Consider the following 22519-nt stretch of genomic DNA (forward strand, 5'->3'; position numbering starts at 1 on the left):
TTACCAAAAACTTTCAAACTATTTGCTGTTAAAAAAGGGCTCCAACTTTCTTTTCGTACTGATTTCAAACATTCTTCCCATTTTCATGACACTTTTTGCATGGCATCTTCAAGTAATAACCCTAAACTGACCAAGATGTCACTAAACCAATGATCATTGTCAAAGGGGAATAGTCTGATTTTCTATTCACCCCCATACAGAAAATAGAACTGGATAATATAACCAGTTGGTTCGGTAATATTGTTCCAAGGGGAAGATTCAAGAGAGATAAGATAGGAAGAAATCAATGTTCTAAAAATCGCTAGGCGGTAATTGAGCGGCAAAAAATGGCCTAGGCAGGGTCTAGGCGTTTTATTCTACTTTAATTAAATTGACTACAATATATATATAAGCATTGTATGATACATTATTTTTTAATAGAAGAATATAAATGTAATGTGAGAGTTTTATGTAAATATAGTAAAACCTCTATGAAGTTACATAGTTAGGACGAAACCAATTTTATAACTTTAGGCAGGTTATTATTGAATAAATGTATAGTTAAAATATATTATTTATTAACTTATTTATCCTTAACGAGTGTTGCGTTTCCTAAATAGGATTCCTTAGGCACCATGTATTTTATTTCTTACTTATTTTTGTATTGATTTATAATTATAACCATGTAGATGCGTTTTTCCTTAAGATAAAACCAAGAAAATTTTATAAATTATAATAATATGGAGTTTATTTTATTACATAACTGGTCCCAAGTTGGGACCCGAATTTTTTTATAATTTTAAGAAAGTTATTCTATTATAGAGTATTACTTTAGGAAGGCTTTATTGATATTGGTGGGATATACAATATGGTGGGGGTCTTAAAAAGAAACAGAATAAAACACTACCAAAACCAAAAAACGGTCAGAAGATGATGGGTTAAACGGAAAGGGATCCTCCGGATCCACCAAATCAGGGAATCTATACCGTTGAAATTTGATCCAACGGCTAAAGTTATTATAACTTTTAAATTGGACCCCTGTGTTGTAGCCGTTTGATCAAATTTCAATGGCACATATTCTATGATTTGGTGGATCAGAAGGAAGGGATTCGGAAATAATTCCTTTCCGGGTTAAGATAAAAGAAAAAAGGAATAATAAAAACGAAATATCATGAAAAGAGAAGATGGTGGTGTCATTTTAATGACAAAAAATGGGATAATTATGTTGTCAAAACCACTTGCAACTTTAAAAAACGACGCCATCTTGTCTGGGTAAAGATTAAACAGTATCTTCTTCTTTGCGAGTTACCCAGCCGATTCTGCAACAATTTTTTTTCTCAGGTTTTAGCATAGTTCTTCATATAAGCCCGTCTAGCCCATCCTCACATGGTCCCACTTAGGCCTGGTTTACTAAGGTAATTCTGAAAAAAGCTGAGAGCTATTTTTGTGTTTGGTAAACATTCAGCTTCAGTTTTTTTTCACAGTTTCGAGTTAAAAAAAAAGCCAAAAACAAGAAGCTGCAAAACCTAGCTTTGAAAAACTGGCTTTTTTCACATTTGTTTTACATAAAAGTTTACCAAACACTATAATACTGTTTTTTTTTTTTCAAAAGCACTTTTACAAAAAAGTTTACCAAACACTCTGCTGCTTTATTTCACAACTGCTTATGCTCACAGCACAACAGAAACATTTTTTTTTCAAAGCATAGCAATACCAAACCAGCCCTTAGTCTTGCTCAGGCGGTCGCCTTATATACTTTTTCGATTTTGTGATCGATTAGGGGTTAATCGCAGCGGTAATCAATCGCCTAGAGCTTAGACGTTGCTAAGGCCGATTTTTAGAACATTGGAAGAGAGGAAAATGGTAAAAGTAGAAGACGCAAAGAGAAAAGAGAAAGTCGTGAATATAGATAGAATGGAGAAACAAGAGGAGAGAAAAGATGAGAGAAGGCTTCTCATAATGAAGATGGTTGTTAGGATGTTCAATAACAAAGAGACACATGCAAAAACTAATAAAATAATGTATTCAATTTGACATTTTAAGTGGGAAAATCGCAAACCAAATTAGCCAAAACCAAAACAATTTTTTTCAACTTGATTCGACCCGCTTGACAAGTTTAAATGCCAATATTTATAGTAGAACTTCTTAAGTATTTTTAGTTAAAATAATATCTAAGATTGCCATAACTTCTCACTTTAATTCTTGATATTTAAAATCGGTAGAAGGAGTCCCTCAAATTGTTCACTGTCAATCATTTTACTTATTCTGTGAAAAATCTTGTTAAATTGAAGAATCCACCTATACTCTTGATTTTTTGGGCCGGACTTGAACCAATTTATATAAAACAAGAGCTTTGAAGAGTCCAAACCCAAAAGCCGAAAGTAAAAGTTCGAGAAGGGAATATCGCGCCGAACAGCCCAAGCGGGTCCCAAAATCCAACGCCATACAAGCATTTACCGCCGGTTTGATATCCGTACTATTCAAATTCGGCCGTCCGATGACCCACTAGCCAAAACCCCGGCAATTCCTCGCCACGTGGCACCGCGAGTCACAGAATTTGAATGAGGATCGTCAAGCGCGCAACAAAACAAGTCGGCCCCACCACGTGATGACAGGCCCGAGGCATTCGAATGCAGAATGCCGGGTCCCCCCCGAGCCAAAATCCCGTGTCACGTGTCAATCTTCAGCCGCATGTGCCGCACTGTTTTTTTTCAAAAATTCGAGGCATTTCTCCTCCTCCTCCTATATCTTGGGGTTTACTGGAGGTCCGCCAAAGTTCAGCTTATACAGCACACCAGATTTTTTACTTTAAAAAAAAAAAAAAATTAAAAAAAAATTGGAAAACTATTCGGAGAGAAGCTTCGAGCTGTGAAAAAGGAGCCTCCCTTGCAGTAATAAATGATCGAGATTTTTTTGTGTGCTTGAAGAGAGAGAGAGAGGTTGAGGTTCCGATCTGGGTTTTTGATTGGAGGGTCCGATTGAGATTTGGATCGGGTCGGAGTGAGAGAGAGATGAACGGAGTTGGGAGGCAAGGGCAAAGATCTGGTGCGGCGGGGGTGCACCACCAGCGGCAATACTCTGATAACTTCTTGGAGACTTCGTCCAATGGGAGGTGGCTTCAGTCTGCTGGTCTTCAACACCTTCAGTCTTCTTCCAACTCATCTGGTCCTCCTCCTCAGGTATTTTTTTGCTTTCCCAATCAAACCTATCCGAATTTAATCAAAACATTTACCAAATCTGAAATTTGGGTACATTGTAATCAGCATTTATTGTTTTTTCCCTTGAAATTTTTTTTTTTTTTTGAACTTTTTTGGGTACATTCTGATCGGACCCAGATGGGATTTTGACTAAAATGTTGAAGCCTTGATCTTTGTAGATCTGATGGTATAATTTTGTATCTAAGCTATTTGATTGTTTTGCTTTTTGGTTGAATTGAAAGCAGGACTATGGTTTCTATGGTGGAGGTGGAGGAGGACCGCCTTCTAGAGTGTACCGGAATGCGCAGAGAGGGTACAATGAGTTTTATGCGGAGGCTCCGTCGACACCTCCCTTCAATTCCCGGAGGAAGAGCGACGAGGAGTCGCCCAATGAATTCAGTCCTGGACTTTTGGATCTGCATTCCTTTGATACTGAGCTCATTCCTGATGTGGGTTACTTTCCATTTCTGAATTTCAATAAAGATTTTTTCCGTTCGGGTTTTATGATCCGTATTTGGAAATGTGTCTGTGCCCATGCATTATATTGCTATTGCATCTTGATGTTGTAATTATTTTCATGAAAACTTCCCATTATAAACTTTGTGATTAATTGTTTCATTTACTTCTCCTATTGCTTCGGAAATCTTAAACTTGGATTCACAGTAATGTGACTGCGAGTTAATGGAAGAATTTTTTTTCTTTGTATGTACATTCCTCTTTTCTTTTGATGAATTAGAATTTGTCTACATTTCCAACTACTAATGTTTACATGAGGTTCAGTTTCATTTTTGTTTTGTTGATAATAGATGTTTTGTTTTTCTTCGTTTTTGTTTCATTTTTTTTTGTATTTAATAAAAAATGACTTTTGATGTATGGTCCTTCTAAGTTCTTATGTATCTCATGTACAGCTGCCAGTCTCTGGGTTGTACGATGGCGCTTCTCTATATTATCCTTCGCGGGGAAGAAGCTTTGATGATTCTGAACCCTACATTTCAAATAACAAACAAATAGAAAGGGCTCGGGTACCAGAAAACAACCTCCAGAAAAGTTTTGCTGCAGACAAAGAGAAAGCTAGTTCTGTAGCAAAGATCAAAGTTGTGGTATGTCCAGTCATATCATCATAATTAGTGCTTGTGATTTATACTTTTTACCTGAAATATCGCAAGCGTAGTGCTATCCACACACCCATTTTTACTTCTCACACACCCCTCTCAACTTCCGGCCATGTGTGGGAGGTAAAAATGGGTGCGTGAATAGCACTATCCATATTGCAATACCCATAAAACCACCAGGCATTTGCCGATTCACAAGTTGTAATTCCCGTACATATGAAGTGCCCTCATTGGTTAAGAAGAAATTATTTGAACTTCATGCAGCACCAGGCCTGTTATATTTGTCTTTTATTTTATTTCTAAAATTTGTTTTGTGATGGCATGAATGCAGGTACGCAAGAGACCACTTAATAAAAAGGAGTTAGCTAAGAATGAGGAAGATATCATAGATACACTCTCAAACTCTGTCACAGTTCATGAGACAAAGCTCAAGGTAAATGCCACTTAAGCTTGCCGGAATGAAGGTGTCTCTTTTTGTGCCCAAGAGAATGATGAAGTAATTGTATACGCATAATGATGAAAATTCTGCATTACTTAAAGTTAGAATGAACGAGCTTGAATAAACTCCAAATGCGTCAAGCTTAGAAGAGAGTTAGAAAAATATTGCTAAGTACACAAACTTGTTGCTACTTGTGGTTGTAGTGTGGAAATATTTAAGATTTGTGTTTTATTTGTATGTCTTGTTATGCATTTCACTATAATCTTTTAGGATGTTTCTTACATTCCCTTTCTCCATTGTGAACCTGATACTTAGCTCATCATTCTACCTATTCCAATGCCTTTATATCTCTGAGTTTGCTTTTGATGTTCTGCAGGTTGACCTAACAGAATACATGGAAAAGCATGAATTCGTGTTTGATGCAGTGTTGAATGAGGAAGTGTCCAATGATGAAGTATGTATAGTGCTATTAAATGAATCTCATAAAACAAAAATTACAAAAACGTAAAAATCTAGAATGATTGGATTCTAATCAATAAGATTATAAACTAAACATGGCTCTCAATATGTTTTAGGCTTATCATACGGTTTTTATCCTGTACTTTCAGGTGTATCATGAGACTGTGGAGCCCATAGTTCCAATAATTTTCCAACGCACAAAGGCGACCTGTTTTGCATATGGACAAACTGGTTAGTAGCCCTCCCAAATCATGGTTTTATTTTGATAAACAATGAATCATTCGTGAGGACACCTGCTGATAGATCCCACTTTGAGCATATTATCCTATGTTAACTGTGGAATGGTGTAAATTTCTAACACCACTGTGTATTCTTTTCCTTTCATCATTAGTCATTACAGACCCAAACAAATTCACATGCTTAAAAACTATGCAATTCTCTCTCTCTCTCTCTCTCTCTCTCTTTAAGTAAAGACTATAAAGTGCACACACACACACACCTCAAACTGTCAAGAGTGAATTGACCGAATATCTGTAGCATTAGAGAAAAGGTCAATTAATTCCATTTTATAACTTTTCACCCTTGTTTTGGTATATGTTATTAGTATGGTAAACATGTGCTTACCTTTTGGTTGCCCAATCAGGGAGTGGAAAAACTTATACGATGAAACCATTGCCTCTTAAGGCATCCCGAGACATCTTGAGGTTGATGCACCATACTTATCGGAGCCAGGGATTTCAGCTGTTTGTGAGCTTCTTCGAAATATATGGGGGGAAACTTTTTGATCTCCTCAGTGATCGAAAGTAAGCCATTCTAGCCTTTCTTCTCTAGTTAGTATTTAGAGGTTTATGACATCTTGAAACTTGAAACTTACAATTTGAATTCTACAGAAAGCTTTGCATGAGAGAAGATGGTAAACAACAGGTTTGTATCGTGGGTTTGCAAGAATATAGAGTGTCAGATGTGGAGACCATTAAGGAGCTCATTGAGAGAGGAAGTGCCACAAGAAGTACTGGTACAACTGGTGCAAATGAAGAATCCTCTCGTTCACATGCAATACTTCAGCTTGCTATAAAGAGGTCAGTTGATGGCAATGAAAAGAAACCTCCCCGTCTTGTCGGCAAGCTGTCCTTTATAGATCTTGCTGGAAGTGAACGGGGTGCAGATACTACAGATAATGATAAACAGACAAGGTATAATCCATTCCATCTTCAATCTATTTTATCCCAAACGAAAACCAAAATATTGCTTTTATGCATGTCACATGGTAGCATACAGCACTAGAAGTCACCGTTTAATATATTAGACAAGTATCTGAAATCACCTATTTTTCTATGATTATGGGGTAGTAGAGATTTTTAGTTTGTCACGATTCACATCAGTGGATGAAAACATTGAAAAGGACCATAGCTCAAGTCACATCTAAGATTTTCAATTTTATTTTTATTGTTATTTAGTATCATTATCAATAAGTCACACATAAGATGTAGATGCTCTTTTCTCGATAATTGTGGACTTCTAGCTAAAATTGCTGTTTTGAAAAAATTCAATGCAGAATGGAAGGAGCTGAGATTAATAAGAGCTTACTGGCATTAAAGGAATGCATTAGAGCTCTTGACAATGACCAGGGTCATATTCCTTTCCGAGGAAGTAAACTAACGGAAGTTCTTAGGGATTCATTTGTTGGTGACTCCCGTACTGTGATGATATCGTGCATATCACCAAGCTCAGGATCCTGTGAACATACTCTCAATACTTTAAGATACGCTGACAGGTGAGATGCATTCTTGTACCAGTAAACTTTCTGGTATATATGTTGCTTGTTTGTTCACCTGCTAATGTTTCTTGCTATTAAAATCACATTCTAGGGTCAAAAGCCTTTCGAAAGGGAACAACCCTAAGAAGGATATGTTACCTTCAACACTAAACCTCAAGGAATCAACAAATATACCCCTATCTTCAGCTTTGCCCACTGCTTCTGCCTACGAAGTTGACACAAATGATACATGGACTGAACAAATTGAAAAGGAGGAATTTGATGCATCAGAAGAGTCTTATTATGAGGCCAAAACATCATGGAAGAGAAATGGGAAGCTAGAGCAGTACAATGTCTCAGCTACAGAGGACAAAGTACGTAAGCCCAATGGTCAGACAAAATCAGAACTGCCAAAGTTTCATTCAAGGAACTCAAACTCAGATGACGATTTGAATGCCCTGTTACAGGTAACAAAAAGAGATTTGAGTACAAAGACTTAGTAGAAATATTTTAGAAATTGTGTGGTGGATAAATTTGTGAGATGAGCAATAATTTGATAGCGTGGTGTAACAGTCACCAGAAATATTTGTGAGACAACCTTTCTATAATTTCTACAGATAGGATTAACCACTATATAACCTAGAGTTAATTTGCAAAGCCTATGTTGCATTTTCCAGGAGGAGGAAGATCTTGTAAGTGCTCACCGGAAACAAGTTGAGGACACTATGAATATTGTTAAAGAGGTATGTGGTTGCGATTGAACAAAATTCGCTGGGTCATATTTTAGCATGCAAGAGCCTACAAGTTGGATGAGGTTTCTAGAGTTTTTAAATGCTATCTTATGTCGTGTTTTTGTGTTTACGCTTCCACAGAACCTGATGCACAACATTTTTTTAGTTTTTCCAACCATGTGGATATGCTTTGGAAGACCTTATTTTGTCTGCACGTATGATGTTTTGACTTGTGTAATGCATTTGCAGGAGATGAATCTCTTGGTAGAAGCAGATCAACCCGGGAATCAGCTGGACGATTATGTTTCTAGACTGAATGCCATTCTATCTCAGAAGGCTGCAGGCATCCTGCAATTACAAAATCGTTTAGCTCATTTCCAGAAGCGTTTAAAGGAACACAATGTCTTAGTATCCTCTTCGGGTTACTGATTTCGTGCGGAACGGCAGACTATAGTTAGAACACGTGCCGCTGCTCAACAAAGTATGATTGTAAAAGGGTGTTCGAAATAGCATTATGGATTGGTTAATTCTTCATGTAATCTTTGATAAACTCTACCAGCCCTCAGGGGACTTGGAGTTTTCCTTGGATTTACTGTGCAATTTTCTTTTAAATATATACCATTTTTACAGCAATTCGATATCTTTTTATTTACCAGCCATTGCATGGATTCCCATTTACATGCCACATGAGCATGCTTCTGTAAAGTTCTGGATTGTGCTGTAATTTCATTACATTTTTTAGTTGTTGGAGACTGTTTAGTCGTTGTACCTGTCTTCTTCAGCAGATTTTTGTGCATAAAAGATTTCTGCACATTTTTTGTTTTTATGTAATTCCATAGGAAGATGGATATCCATTAAAGAGGAACTGCATTGGTGCACGATGCATACAAGATCACATTCACAATGCGTTGGTAATTGATGAGTTAATGAGACATATTTAAGATGATATGATTGATATCCTTAGGTGTATGTATTTTTTGTAGATTATATAGTCTTGATAGATGAAATGCATGAGAGAGTAAATGTGAAGCTTAATCTTTGGTCGGAAGTGTTGGAAACTAAATGTCTTTGCTTAGGTTGGTCAAAGACAGTGTATATGAAGTGCAAGTTTAGTGGGAATAGGAGTCCCAATGAGATAAGATTGAGGATTGGAGAGTAGGAAGTATTACAATTTGGATTGCAAGTATCAGTGATACGATTAACTCATGCTCAACTGATCTTAACATTTTAGCAAATTAATCCGAGAGTAGGTGCCCCTTAAGAATTCAAATGAGGTGGTGCATGGTCCCCTTTGCAAGTTGGTATCATGTTGTGGTGATACGAAGATAAGATGGCATTTGGAATATCAAGATTCAAGTCACTTTTTCACTGTTGCAATGCTTTAAAACCAAAACCTTCTACCAAAGAGTGAACGCTTTCGATATATTGGATCTTTATTGCAAAAGAAGGGAGAATTGTAGGGAGATCTCACCCATAGAATACAAGCTGGATAGATGAAGTGAAAGAGTGCATTGGGAGTGTTATGCGATTGACAAATGCCACTAAAGCTAAAGGGAAAATTTTGTAGGGTGACAATAAGGCTAGCAATGTTGTACGCCACATAATGTTGGCCGGTCAAGCATCAACGTGTGCAAAAATGTATATAGCAGAGATGTGAATGCTTTGTTAGATGTGTGGGCACACGAGAACGGACATGATTAAGAACGGGATATCTAGGTAAGGTAGGAGTGGCCGCAATTAAATATAAGATAAGAGAAAATTGGTTTAGATGGTTTGGACATGTGAAACGAAGACTTATAGATACTCCGGTTAGAAAGTGTGATTATGAGACAGAGGCTCAGAGCAAACTGGGTAGAAGAAGACCTAGGAGGATTTGGAAAGATACTTTAAGAAAAGACATGAGTACTTGGAGCTAACGGAATACTTGAAGCAAAACCGAGCATAGTGACGTTTTAGGATTCATATAGCCAACCCCACTTAGTGGGATAAAGTTTTTTGTTGTTATTGTTCTTGTTGACTTTGATTCTAATGAGGTCATGGGGCTTTGCATTTTCCATAAAAAGCGATATTGGGGGTGAAAGAAATTCGAACTTGAGACCTTGGGTGTAAGGGAGAATGCTCATGGTGCTTTGATTTATTGTTTAACTACCTATGGATAAAAGGTGTTATGCCATTTTTCTAACAAAAATTTAGCAAACTTTGAAGTCATGAGGGTATTCTTGTCATTTTGCCTTCTTTTTACCCGCCACTTTGTTCTATTTTAAAACCCTGTAAGGTTGTGAAGGCTGCAAGCAACTGACAACCCCTATTAACAATTTATTTTCTGCTCAAATGTGTTTGCTTATTAATTTTTTCTTATTGTTCAAGAAACTAAATTTATGATTTATATGTTATTGATGGATAACTAATATGTTCAAAAGTGTTTTCATAATCAGTTCAACTATAAATCAATGTACGGTTAAACATGAATTGACAAGATTGTATATACTTCATCTGCTCAAAAGTGTTGAAGTTCAGCTATATATTTTGAGCTTGTATTTTATGTTTTAATTGTGAAAAACTAATATAATTGGATTATGTCCAAAGATGATTATGGAATTATATGCTTTTGCTGCAATCAGAAAACATCTAGTTAAAGTTGTATGTGTCTGCCAAATTTTAGAAGAATAAAATTGACCATATGATTTTTTGTTTAGCTTTTCAGTCACTCACTTCTTTGCAACATTTGGCATAGAGATGAAGTCAGAAAAATTAGTAGTTGATGTTGAATCCTCAAGTTTTGTAATTATAAACCCTTTTACTAATGCTTGATAAGTGGGAGCGTTTAAGAGGTATGTGCGTTTATGAGTTCTTTACTATTTTAAATCAATGGGAGTAATAATTTGTCTATTGGGGCCCAAAAATGTCACACACCAATTCAATCAAGTCTCAAGGCCCAATTGTCATGCAAAGCCTACATTTAAGCCTAAGAACATGCCAAGGCATGGGATCAACGAAGAATATATTTACAAGCATGACATGCCGCGATGATTAAGCCGGATGTTCATGCCATGCTCATGCCCATTCATCACGCCATGCTTCCTTAGCCACAAATCATGCTAAGCCCAAGTCACATAATTAGGGTTTGCCAAGTGGATTGTGGTGTGGATGGTTATGGAAGGTTATCGGGTCTATGTGAAATTCCTTCACCTTATGAGATCAAGATGCAACTACAACTTCAGTGGTACTCGTAAGCCTGACCCATCTTTGGGTGTTGAATTCCTTCACCTCATGAGATCAAGATGCAACTACAGTCACTTAACACCTGCTTCAACATAAAACCCTCATTCTTACAGCTTTGTGTCATCACGAAGAGCACCATTTTGATTCCACAAAGACCTGCAGCGATCCCCATTCGAGGAAGCACCCTGTACTATCGGAATCTTATGCCAGGCAAAGAAATCCTCTATGCTGATCAGCAATTGACGGTTAGGGAAAAAACATGGAATTGCGTTAGAATACATGCTTTTGATGCCTACTTGTTTCGTTGTGACTTTGCCATGGCAATGATGAAGTTCTTAGACCTCCAAGTGTTGATAACACCAATGGGTCAAATCCGGCTCAATTGTTCAAAAACGGTATGATAGGAGTTATGAAGCATGGATACATTTGAGTTGTTGGAGGAGAAAAGTTGGAAATCTAATCCTACTTATATATAGTAGAAGAAGTGTGAGAGTCGTATTCATGGTTTTAACTAAAAGGAAGCTCTTTGTATTCATCAACATTTGTCCTAGTTTACTGAGTTGTTGCAAAAGCTGTGAAGCGCGCTACTAGTTTTAGTGCCTGTGGAAATAAACCTGGGAAAGCCGCGTCTCAGGAAGAAACAATCTGCAGGTCCCAACAGTGCATCTAGTTTACACCAAAAAGGGATAATAGGATAGCTAGAGAGAAATGGAGGGAAGATCATGCCATAAAAGGATATTCCTTTGAAATCTTGAAAAGAACCCTTCACCTACATCAGGAGAGGGAGAAGCCATTACAGGGGGATTTCAGAGTAAAATGGAGAGAATGAGGGGAAGAAGCCATTACAGTGGGATTTCAGAGTAACACAGAGAGAGAAATGGAGAAAACATAGTAAGATAGAACCACCCAAGAAGAAGCCCAGATAGTTCCATTTAGTCCAAAAGCATACTCTAATCCTCAAGCATCACTATTCATGCATCAATAGCAATTTCCACAGTTTTCTATCAAACATCTCAACTAATTGAAGCATTGCTATCACCTTAGGAAAGCCCAAAACATGCAGCTAAGAATGCCATGCAACCATGCCAACCTTCATTCTCATGTAAACTGATAATCTTCTAGCTTTCACACCACGCTTCACTTGAAAAAGTCATTATCTTGATCTTTCATGCTATTTTCGAGCCATTGATGTTACCAAGGTATTTCCTAAGATAAGCTATCTCTTTCGAGATATCCCACGACTTATTGCGAACCCGCACCAAGGGAGACAAGAGGACGTTCTCAAAGCCCAAGTCCACCTTAACCTAAAAGTCCCCCAACATAAATTGGCGTCTCTGCTAGGGATATGTCGCAATCTTTGTTCAGTGGCTCCCAGGTTTAGAAGAAACACCCCCAGGAGCGGCAATACCTCAGACGCAGGTGAGGCTGCTTCCCGACTTGACGAATCTTAACGTGAAGGCCAACATTAGGAGAGCTAGGAGAACCTGGACGAATACAACATACAGGACATCATTGCAGCCATTCATGCATTGGGTGAAGCCCAAAAAGAAATTGCCGTGTCCGTAAAAGAGTTGAAAAACTCAATCCTGAAGCTAAGCGAGAAAGCTAGTGACAAGGATTGCATGCCCAGGGAAAATGTTTCTTAGGAGGAGTCAGCTACTACTGCAGGCAAGGGTCATGAGAAAGCACCACTTATTTGTCACTCTAGAAGACATCATATCCATGCTTGAAAAGGAGCTGCGCAGGAGCTCAAATGACTGGAAATACGTTCCTAAGCCACCATATCTAAATATCGTTCTCCACATGTTATATCCTAAAGGATACGAGGCTCCCAACCTTGTTTTCTTTGACGGGAGGAATGGTAGCCCTAAGGAACATATAAACTGTTTCATTGAGGCTTTGGGTCCTCATGTCGGCGAGTGTAACCTATGCCTTAGGGAGTTCTCAAAAAGCCTAATTGATCATGTCTATACTTGGTACACCATCCTCGCACTAGGTTCCATCTGGACCCAGGAAGAGCTGGTAGGCAAGTTCTGTAAAAAATACTTTCAGCATGAGGAAAAGGTCACGACAACTCAGCTCAACAATACACGCCAAAAGCACAGGGAAGATCCGGTGACTTTTGTCAAATGTTTCCGAGATTTCACCCTTGACTGCTATGACGAGAAGGACGATGAAGCTCTTGTGGAGATCTACATCAACAACATTGTAGCTGATTACATGGTGTACTTGGAGAACATCGATATCAGCTAGTTTTCGAGGTTCTTGAAGGCAGTGAGAAGACCAGCTTGTCAGTCAAACTTTCCACGAGAAGATCCTGTAAAACTGACAAGAAAGAAGCTCATCATGCCTTAGCCGTGGATGACAGATCTGACTACAACTCGCAAAAAAAGAAAGAAATAGAGAGCGATAGGAAAACTTATCCAGCATTAGTATGCAGCGATGAGGATTTCCAAGCCATCCTTGATACCATGCTTGCAGATGGGGCCACCAAGATGCCCTGGCCGTATAAACCCCCTTTCAGGGAAGACAGAAAGGATCCCAAGTACTGTCCTTACCATCCTTTTATTGTATGCCAAACTTTGCAAAAAATTCTCCATGCAAAAATCCGTGAAGGAACGCTAGAGCTTCTATGCAAGACGTAAGCCATAGACATTGACACTTTGCAGAAACGCCGAGGGAAGGAAATGGTAGATGTCATCACATCCTCTGGAGATGACGATGATTACCATCCATAAATCTACGATCCCAAGCCATCGGAAGCTATTTGGGAACCGTCCAGGAACATGGAGAAGTCTTATTAGTGCAAATACTCCAAGCTGCAGAGCTATGATACACCATGGCCTCAAGCTGAAAGATGGGGAGATGAGGATGCAAATCTCATGGACTTGCTGACTTGTTGACTTTGATGAATTGGTCCAAGACACCCTTTCATTTTCAAGCTGAAGTCCAAACATGGTATTGCGCAACTCTCCCAGTTTCTCGACTAGAAAACCTACTAGCACACCTAAAGCAGCTATATCGTTGATCATATCTCGCTAACTTAACAATATGTGCTTGGTGAGTTCTAATAGGGAAGTGTGCTCCATATCATAAAGCAGGAGCCCGAGTTCTTCGAAGATCTTCCTACGCATAAAAGGAGATAAGCCTACCAAGCTCACATCTGCATCACCAGCACACTCAAAGAACTTGCCCAACTCCTTAACTAGTCCAGAACGAACATTTACTCTAAAGTTAATCCGGGAAGAGAAAGCCTCACCGAAAGGAATTAGTTCCTCAATCGAACTTAATACCCTGGCTTAATTGGCAATACTATGCTTGAGCTTCTTGAAGGCTTCATGCCACGATGCCTATTCTTTAGCCAAAGTTCGATCCTCAGAGCAAAGAACCTATTCAGGAAAAACTGTAGGCTCGGGAAGAACGCAATTGGGGGTTTGAACATCTTTTATCGCTTATGTAGCACCATCTTTCACCTATAAGGAAAGCAAAGAAAACATGCACAAGTAAGGAAACATATCAACAAGTAAAGATGCAAAGTAGCAAGGCTCACAAGAGTTATCCAAGGGAGAGTTCAAACAGATCAACATGCTTATACATGCACATGCAAAAACATGAAGTAAACATGCTAGAAGAAGTTTAGTTACTTTCTATAAGCACATGCAAGCTTAAGCTAAATATTCAAAGGCTTAAAAGGAAAGAAGACAATAGAAAATTCATGCAAAGGCAAGCATCAATAGAGAATAGGGAGGCATACCTTTGTATCCTCTGCTGCCTTGCTGTTATCCTTGCTGCTTAATTCTTTGCTGCTGTTTTCGTCATTCCTTAGGGAAGCTTGAGGATGTTCCTTACTTTCAGGGTCGGACTCGACACTTGTATTATTGCTTTCTTTGGCAGCCAAACCCTCTCCAGCTGCCTCATCGCCTTCAGTTTCCCTAGCGCTCCGCTCTTCCTTGCTTGCCTCAGTAATATTAAGGAACTCATGAGGCTTGAGAGTGTCGGAAGAGGTAGATGCTCGAGCACTCCTGGTCATACGTGTAGGGCCAGCGGGGGCTACTTCCTTGGTAGAAGTTTTGACTATAACAAAATTTATAATCAGCACACAACCACAAAGCAATAAAAGCAAGAAACAAGGGAATATGACTCATTACCAAGCTTTAGCTTTCTCGAGGACCTTTCGCTCTTCGATTTCTTTAAAGTAGGGGAAGCATCAGGCTTATTGTTGGGAAGACCGTCCTTTACCACACGAGGCTTGAAGTGTTTCACTACATCATCTGAGGCATAACATATAAAACACTTAGGAAAAACATGCAAGATGAAGATTAGTAAGAGAAGTCAAGCCAAGAAATATACTCGAAATCGTTTTTTTCCCTTGACCTGTAGACTTTCTTTTGCCAACACTGGATGACCTACTCTTTTTAGTATTCTAGGAAGAGTCACCCAAAACATTGCTTTCCTCTGTTGTAGTAGGGCATTGGCATATCAAACTGGAAGCAGCAGTCATAGGCTCTAACACTAGCCTGGGATGGCTGACAATGTTGGGAGACAATTGCGACTGCTTGTTAACATGAAACTTGGAGATAGCAGAGAAACACTTCAACCAATAAGCAGCATAGCTTTTAGATATGCCATATACCTAGTCCAGTTGGTAATATACTAAAAAAAGGGCGAAAACATTTTGGAGACGCGTATACAAAATTCCAAAATAGATTGTTGAAAGAGGTCTCAACTTTAGCGGGGAAAGACATTGGCACACCTTAGTCAAAGCCTAGTTGCCGTCGCACCCAGAAATGAGAGTAAACTGCACTCATTTCCTCACTATTTTCCCCTGGAAAGGAACGAAATGAGCCAACACAATGAACGATTTTTCAGTAAGCAAAGAAAAATCCAGATTCTTGGATAGAGAATCAACGTCACACTTGGATCGTCACCACATGCAACATCAGTAAAGAACTTCACGAAAGAAAAACCTTCGAGGAGTGACACGTATAGACGAAAAACAAACTTGTTCAAGTCATCTAGATGCTTTAGGAAGTCATGCTTCTTTGCTGGAATCTTCCCAAACCAGCGATAAGCTAGAATGAGCTTCTCAGGTAAATAAGATGATGAGTCAATAACATAACAACTCTTCATTACACCAGAGGGGTAAAGAGTTATCTTCAAACCTTTGATGTGCTCCCACAAGAAAATTTGCAGGAAGTTAGCGCAGAGATAACTTTTCAACGGGGCACTACTCGCGACCTGCTCTTTTAGAGTGTGAAGCTGGTCTATTTTGTGGTAAAGGAGCCCGAGAAACAATGAAGCCATCAGAACAACTTGGCTGCATGCGATTGCCCTGGCCTAATGAATCACTTGATGACTGAAGGTATTCTTGCTATTATAGAAGACAAAGCGGCCTAGCCACAAGCACAACATGGCCTCGAACCTGCAGTTTGACTCTTGTTTGTTCTGCCAAAAGTGTTTGATCCATTCATTGAAGCGAAAAACCTTGCTTGGAGAGGTAGGAACACCCTTCTTCAAAACATAAAAAATGTCGGTGTCTGAAGAAGGAATGACGTAACGGAAAGGATCCACTTACCCGTAATTGGAACATGCATAATAATGGCAACATCTTCCAAAGTGGGGGTAAATTCTTCCCAAGCACAAACAAAAGTATGGGTCTCTGTACTCCATCGCCTAACGTGGCGAATAAATTCGGGCTCGAGATGAACAACCTGCTTCTTGGTTATGAAGACAGCGTCCAAAACCTTGGCCCTTATCAAGGACGTGCTCTGGTTCGCAAAGCTATGCTCGGTATCCACCTAATCTGCCCAACAAGTGGCCTCACCACAAGAGAACTCAAAATGGATCGGCATAGCGGGAAACAACCCACTCTCGATGTATCACCGAGAAATACGTATGGGATCAATAGGAGAAACCGAATCTAAGGAAGGCTTTTCCCCTTTGAAAGCTTTGATATGATAACCAAGAGGAAGCGGTGGCTTGCCTCGTCAAAGTCAGTCCTAAGTAGTGAAGGACCCATCAACCGCAATTAGGCACTTTGGTGACTCCGCAACCATAATGCATATATGGAAAGCAAGCATTAAACCATAGATATCACAAGCCAGTGCAGCATGCAAGAGGAAACGTGCAATTATACAAGGCGAAGCACGATAACAAATCTACCTCGGAAAATCAAACAAATGTGCCCCAAGAAAGCAAAAGGGTACGTGCATAAATTCAAAGCCCTTAATGCAAAATTCTAGGACTTTAATATGGCACTATTTTCCCTACATGGTATCATGTAAAGCACATGCATCTTTCCCTACACATGCCATACTATCAAAGTCCTAAAAAATCTAGTCAGGGAAAATGTTCCATATCGTACCTAAGCAAAATACAAGTTATACATGCAGTCAAGCTAATCATGACTAAGCTGATCAATGCAATTGGTCAGTCAATCCCACTCAAGCGTGCACCAACATGCAAAAAGGTAAGGCTAAATGACAATCACACAACATACATGGAAAGCAAGAGAGAGATCGCAAATGGAAAACACACATTATCTTGAAGCAGTAAGGTTACCCAAGAAGTGGAGTTCGATTTCCCGAAGGAAAGATCTACAAGCCTTGCGCGTCCATGGTGAAACCCCAGAATCTTTGAAATACACAATCAAAAGAGGAAAGATGCATGCCTAATTTCATCACATGGTAAATGTAGAAGACAAAAATGAGAAGAAAAATCCGAAATGGGGTCCAGGGAAGAATTTCCTTACCTGGATAAAACCTTGTCGTATAACTCGAAGGAATATGAACGAGAGGACACAACCCAGTGTAGAAAGCAGAGAAGAACTTGGAGAAAAAAAAAAGTAGTTATGAAAATTTGAAGAAGAAATAAGAATTAAAGGAAAAGAGGCAGAGCAAAGACAAATTAAATACTTGTTCTATGGAGAAGAGCAACTTGTAATGGTTACTAAGTGGAGGGGGGGAATGCCCAGAGTTTCTTTGTATGATTGGACGTGCACGAGAAACAAGGGAGCATAATGACATGGAGTGATAAGCTGTCACAGCGGAAGAGGAAGAGTCCCATCAGGAAGCCCACATTCAAAAAGAGAATCTCTTGGGCCTGGGGTTGATTATTTAGCCCACTCAAAGTACCTCATAGCCCAAATAATCAAGGGGGCTAATGTTGGGGCCCATAAATGTCACACACCAATCCAATCAAGTCTTAAGACCCAATTGTCATGCAAAGCCTACATTCAAGCCCAAGCACATGCTAAGGCACGGGATAGACAAATAATATATTTACAAGCATTCCATGCTGTGGTGATTAAGCCGGATGTTCACGCTATGCTCATGCCTATTCATCACGCTATGCTTCATTAGCCACAAATCATGCTAAAGCAAAGTCACATAATCAGGGCTTGCCAAGTGGATTGTGGTGTGGATGGTTATGGAAGGTTATCGGGCCTATGTGAAATAGGGGTCATGGAAGACTTTGGGTTGCTTGGGAGAACAAAGATCCAAGCTCATACCCTTTGTATTCCACACAGGCATCATCGAGAGAGAACTAGCCTACTTTATCCCTTTCCCTATCAAGCTAACCCTCGTAGTTAGGATTAAACTAGATTCTTGCATTAAATGCATGTTAAGCCCAACAAGTCAAGCATTTAATGCCGACTTTCCCTTCCCAGCCTGCACAGACAGCCAGTGAGCAAAAGCCGTGAAATGCGCTATTAGTTTTAGTGCCTGCGAAAGCCACATCTTGGGAATAAACAATATGCAGGTCTTAACAGTGCATCTAGTTTATCCCAAAAGGGGAATAATAAGATAACTAGGGAGAAAGGAAGGGAAGACCAAGCCACAAAGGGATATTCCCTTGAAATCTAGAACAAGAACCCTTCACCTACATAAGGAGAGGGATAAGCCATTACATGAGGGATTTCAAAGTAACACAGAGCGAAAAATGGAGAAAATGCAGTAAAATAAAACTACCCAGGAAGAAGCCCATAAAGTTCCATTTTGTCCAGGAGCATACTCTAAGCCTCAAGCATAACCATTCATGCAGCTTTAGCAATTTCCATAGCCTTTTATCAAACATCTCAACCATTAGATGCCTTGCTATGACCTTAGGAAAGCCCAAAACATGCAGCTAAGAATGCCATGCAACCATGCCAACCTTCTCTCTTATGTAAACTAGTAATCTTCTAGCTTCCACACCACGCTTCATTTAAGCAAGTCATTATCTTGATCTTTCATGCTATTTTTGAGCCGTTGATGTTACCGGGGTATCTCCTAAGATAAGCTATCTCTTTCGAGATATCCCGGGACTTGTTGCGAACCTGCACCAAGGGAGACAAGAGGACGTTCTCAAAGCCCAAGTCCACCTCGACCTAAAAGTCCCCACCACTGTCTATGTAGTTTTATCACTTTTAATCAGTGAGAGTTTGAAATTGTTTATGTATTATTAAATTAAAGTGTTAGTGGTAAATAATTGAAAGTAACCTTTTGTTCATAAGTTTTGATAAGAGACAAAATTTGTATCAGTTTTTTAATTGACAAAAATCTATGAGCCATGAGTTTTCATGAGGATCGGTTTCTTGAAATGAGTTGACGGGTGGTTTCATCAACTTGAAATACATTGAAATATTGTCTACAACATGGTGCTTGCAAATTAAGTATTTGTGATTATAGAGTGCAAATGTTTCATTTTCTATAGTTCAACATTTATCTTAACAGTGACAAGTTGTTTAAGGGCACAGTTGCAAATCTTATAGGACTCAGTGCTCACCTTTCCTAATTAAAATGGGTACTATATTCTTTGATACTCAAGTGGGAGAATGTAAGCATGTGAGTGCCAATGAATATGATTTATTGATTTCTTGTCAATTAATTAACTTGGTCAACGAGTTAATTGGTGTTGAGGAAATTATGGAGTCTCGTGTTAATTAAGATTTAGAGTCCTTTATTCTGTGCAACTAATCAAGAGACATTATGTGGTTAGACAAGAAATCAATATCAATTAGAACTATAATGTTATCATAATATGATTTGACAAATCCCTACTAATTAGTAATAGCTTGGATTAATGAGAGTCTTATCACTATATGTAGGTAGTCCCTACTTTCATAGATTATACATTCAATTCCAAGTAACCCCTATATAGGCAGTCTCTACTTTTATAAACTACACGTTCATTCTGAGTAACCCGTATTATTGCTGGAACACTTCCGCTTGCTGAAAGTAGAAGACTCCCACTTCTACTTTCAACCTTAGCAACCACAGAGAAATGGGTTAAATGTAGTTTACTGAGTTCATGAATTTCAGGCTGGTGGCCCCTTTTTATCCTTTGTGTATGGAAAGAGAAACATCACCCTTTCTTTCTGTGACCTTGCAATTTGTGAACTTCTTTCTCCAGAAGATAACTTACGCTAGACGATTGCATCATTTGCAGCAAGGGCATTTGATGAAATAGAAACTGTTAGCCTCTTCGTATTCATCCTTCTTGTGCTCTTCTGTATTGGTTATGACTGTTTCGATGGCTTGGTTTTATGTTTTCATATATCTGCCTTAGCTAAATTTTCTTTGCTTTGTAAGACATACGTCTGCTTAGGAGATGGTATTTTCTTGTCATAGTGTGGTTGTTTCCCTTCTTTGTTTTTGAAAGGAATAGCTGCATCTGTAAGTATGAGATATCAAGTCTTTGTTTCATCTATTTGTTTTCAGGTGCTCACAGTTACAGCATTGGAGTGATCCACTGCAAATTCTTTGAAAACCATCTCTACAACTTCAGTGGTACTCGTAAGCCTGACCCATCTTTGGATGTTGAGTTCCTTCACCTCATGAGATCAAGATGCAACTACAGCCACTCAACACCTGCTTCAGCATAAAAACCTCATTCTTATGGCTTTGTGTCATCACGAAGAGCACAATTTCAATTCCACAAAGACCTGCAGCGATCCTCATTCGAGGAGGCATAATTGGCAATGGACAATGAGGGACCTAGATCAGCTACCGGAATCTTATGCAAGGCAAAGGAATCCTCTATGCTGATCAGCAGCTGACGATTAGGGAAAAAACTTGGAATTGGGTTAGAGCATGTGCTTTTGATGCCTACTTGTTCCATTGTGACTTTTCCATGGCAATGATGAAGCTCTTAGACCTCCAAGTGTTGATAACACCAATGGGTCAGATCCGGCTCAATTGTTCAAAAGCGGTATGATGGGAGTTATGAAGCATGGATACTTGTTCAGGCTCCAGAAATTGTTCTGAATTATGTAAAAAGTTTGTTTAATACATGAAACCGATTAACTAAGTCGTATTCATATTGTTATGCAGTAAATCTTATTAATGCAGGTTTTCATTAATAATAATTCATCAAACAAACTGTATTGGATTCACAAAAGTGTTGGAAGGCTGAAAAAGTGAAAACCAAAACCGAATACACACAGTAATTGCACACAAAGTGGATATGGAAACATAATGTGGGAAAGAACAACAGATCTATCTGCACAACAGAAAAAACTCACAATATATTTGTCTACAACCTAATCAAGCCAAGTCTCTTTGATCCCAGTCTCCGCTTTGAATTGTTCACGCTGATAGACGCTGGTGGAATGGAGAAGTTTGTGTACATATCCAAGAAGAACTTGTCCATGATATCAAGGTAGGCCGAACTTTTGAGGTGGGAGTAGTAATGAAGCGCCTCTTCTACATCCAGCACTTATTCCACATCACCTGAATCCACCATTTCAAATTCCTTCATCCTCCTTGCTAAAGTATAGCTTTCTGCATTTGCGTTTTGCGAAGATGCCCTAGCTTTTCCTTTTCGTAGATGAGAACTCCCAGTTTGCTTTTTTTGCTTTAACCCCCTTCTTGTTTGATCTTCTTAGGACTACATTGATCTTCTTCCTTTGTTGGTTCTTTCGCCGCACTATCTATCTTCGCCACCTTATCTAGAGTGGACTCCTACTCCTCATAAAAACCGGGATAGAAGTGATCTGTTTGCTAATATTTGAGGTCTCTCCCACAGTAGAAGGGAATGAAGGAAATGGTTTTGGGCAGTTTCTTGTACCCTCCAAAGAAGAAGGACTTGAGGTTTGCTAGAGTTTTTCGAAAGAATTTTTCGCTTCTATCAATGGTTTTCTCTAGCACTATTTCTGGCTCTACTGAGGTACAGAAATGCTTCTTCCTCTCTTTTGCCTCACTCTCTCAAATCTACAAAGAAAGACAAAACTCTAATCTCGTTTGCCCTCATCTCTCTCTCTCTAAAAGACTAAAACTATTGACTAACTGAAGATATAAGATGAGAGATGAGAAGATCTTGCTTTCTTAGAGATTGAAAAATTCAAGTTTGGCATTTTATTTGGTGATGGAAAAATAGGTTATTCAAAAGATAACAAAAAGTGGGATTTACCGGAATGGAGGTCTAGATTTTTGTTGGTTTTGACTCCTTGTTGTATAAAGTGCAGTGGCATTGATTAAGATGCAAAGCTAAAGCCTAAAGCCTAAAGTTAAAACTGTTATTTAATTATTCTTTGTTTGTTACACAAATTTAGGAGATTTCTTTTTTACCTACGTGGTCCTTGTTCATCATCACAGAGGTTTGTCCCACGCTCATAACATATATAGCATTGCTCCCAAAACACT

The 22519-nt window shown here is 38.9% G+C and overlaps 1 protein-coding gene across 2 annotated transcripts; it reads left to right on the top strand.

Annotated features, from left to right (window-relative positions):
* The first annotated feature begins 2760 nt into the window (after window positions 1–2760).
* On the top strand, window positions 2761–8438 carry LOC137707890 (kinesin-like protein KIN-13B). 2 transcript variants are annotated; one of them, XM_068446825.1, is made up of 12 exons: window positions 2761–3158; window positions 3419–3625; window positions 4085–4276; window positions 4620–4721; window positions 5104–5181; window positions 5336–5417; window positions 5830–5989; window positions 6077–6379; window positions 6742–6960; window positions 7055–7409; window positions 7620–7685; window positions 7923–8438. In XM_068446825.1, the coding sequence occupies exons 1-12, from the start codon at window positions 2991–2993 to the stop codon at window positions 8100–8102; spliced, it is 2112 nt and encodes a 703-aa protein (XP_068302926.1). In that variant the 5' UTR covers window positions 2761–2990; the 3' UTR covers window positions 8103–8438. The 2 variants fall into 2 exon arrangements, with proteins under 2 accessions (XP_068302926.1, XP_068302927.1); XM_068446826.1 differs by having other exon boundaries at window positions 3422–3625; window positions 7923–8436.
* The last annotated feature ends 14081 nt before the right edge of the window (window positions 8439–22519 follow it).

The sequence above is a fragment of the Pyrus communis genome, chromosome 11 (assembly GCF_963583255.1).
Source record: "Pyrus communis chromosome 11, drPyrComm1.1, whole genome shotgun sequence".
NCBI classification, from domain to species: Eukaryota; Viridiplantae; Streptophyta; class Magnoliopsida; order Rosales; family Rosaceae; genus Pyrus; species Pyrus communis.

Excerpts from the sequence above, each read along its gene's own strand:
- LOC137707890 (XM_068446825.1), top strand. The coding sequence starts at position 2,991 with ATGAACGGAGTTGGGAGGCAAGGGCAAAGATCTGGTGCGGCGGGGGTG. Across the intron at positions 3,159-3,418 it reads CATCTGGTCCTCCTCCTCAG|CAGGACTATGGTTTCTATGG; the intron begins GTATTTTTTTGC and ends TTGAATTGAAAG. Across the intron at positions 5,182-5,335 it reads AGGAAGTGTCCAATGATGAA|GTGTATCATGAGACTGTGGA; the intron begins GTATGTATAGTG and ends CTGTACTTTCAG.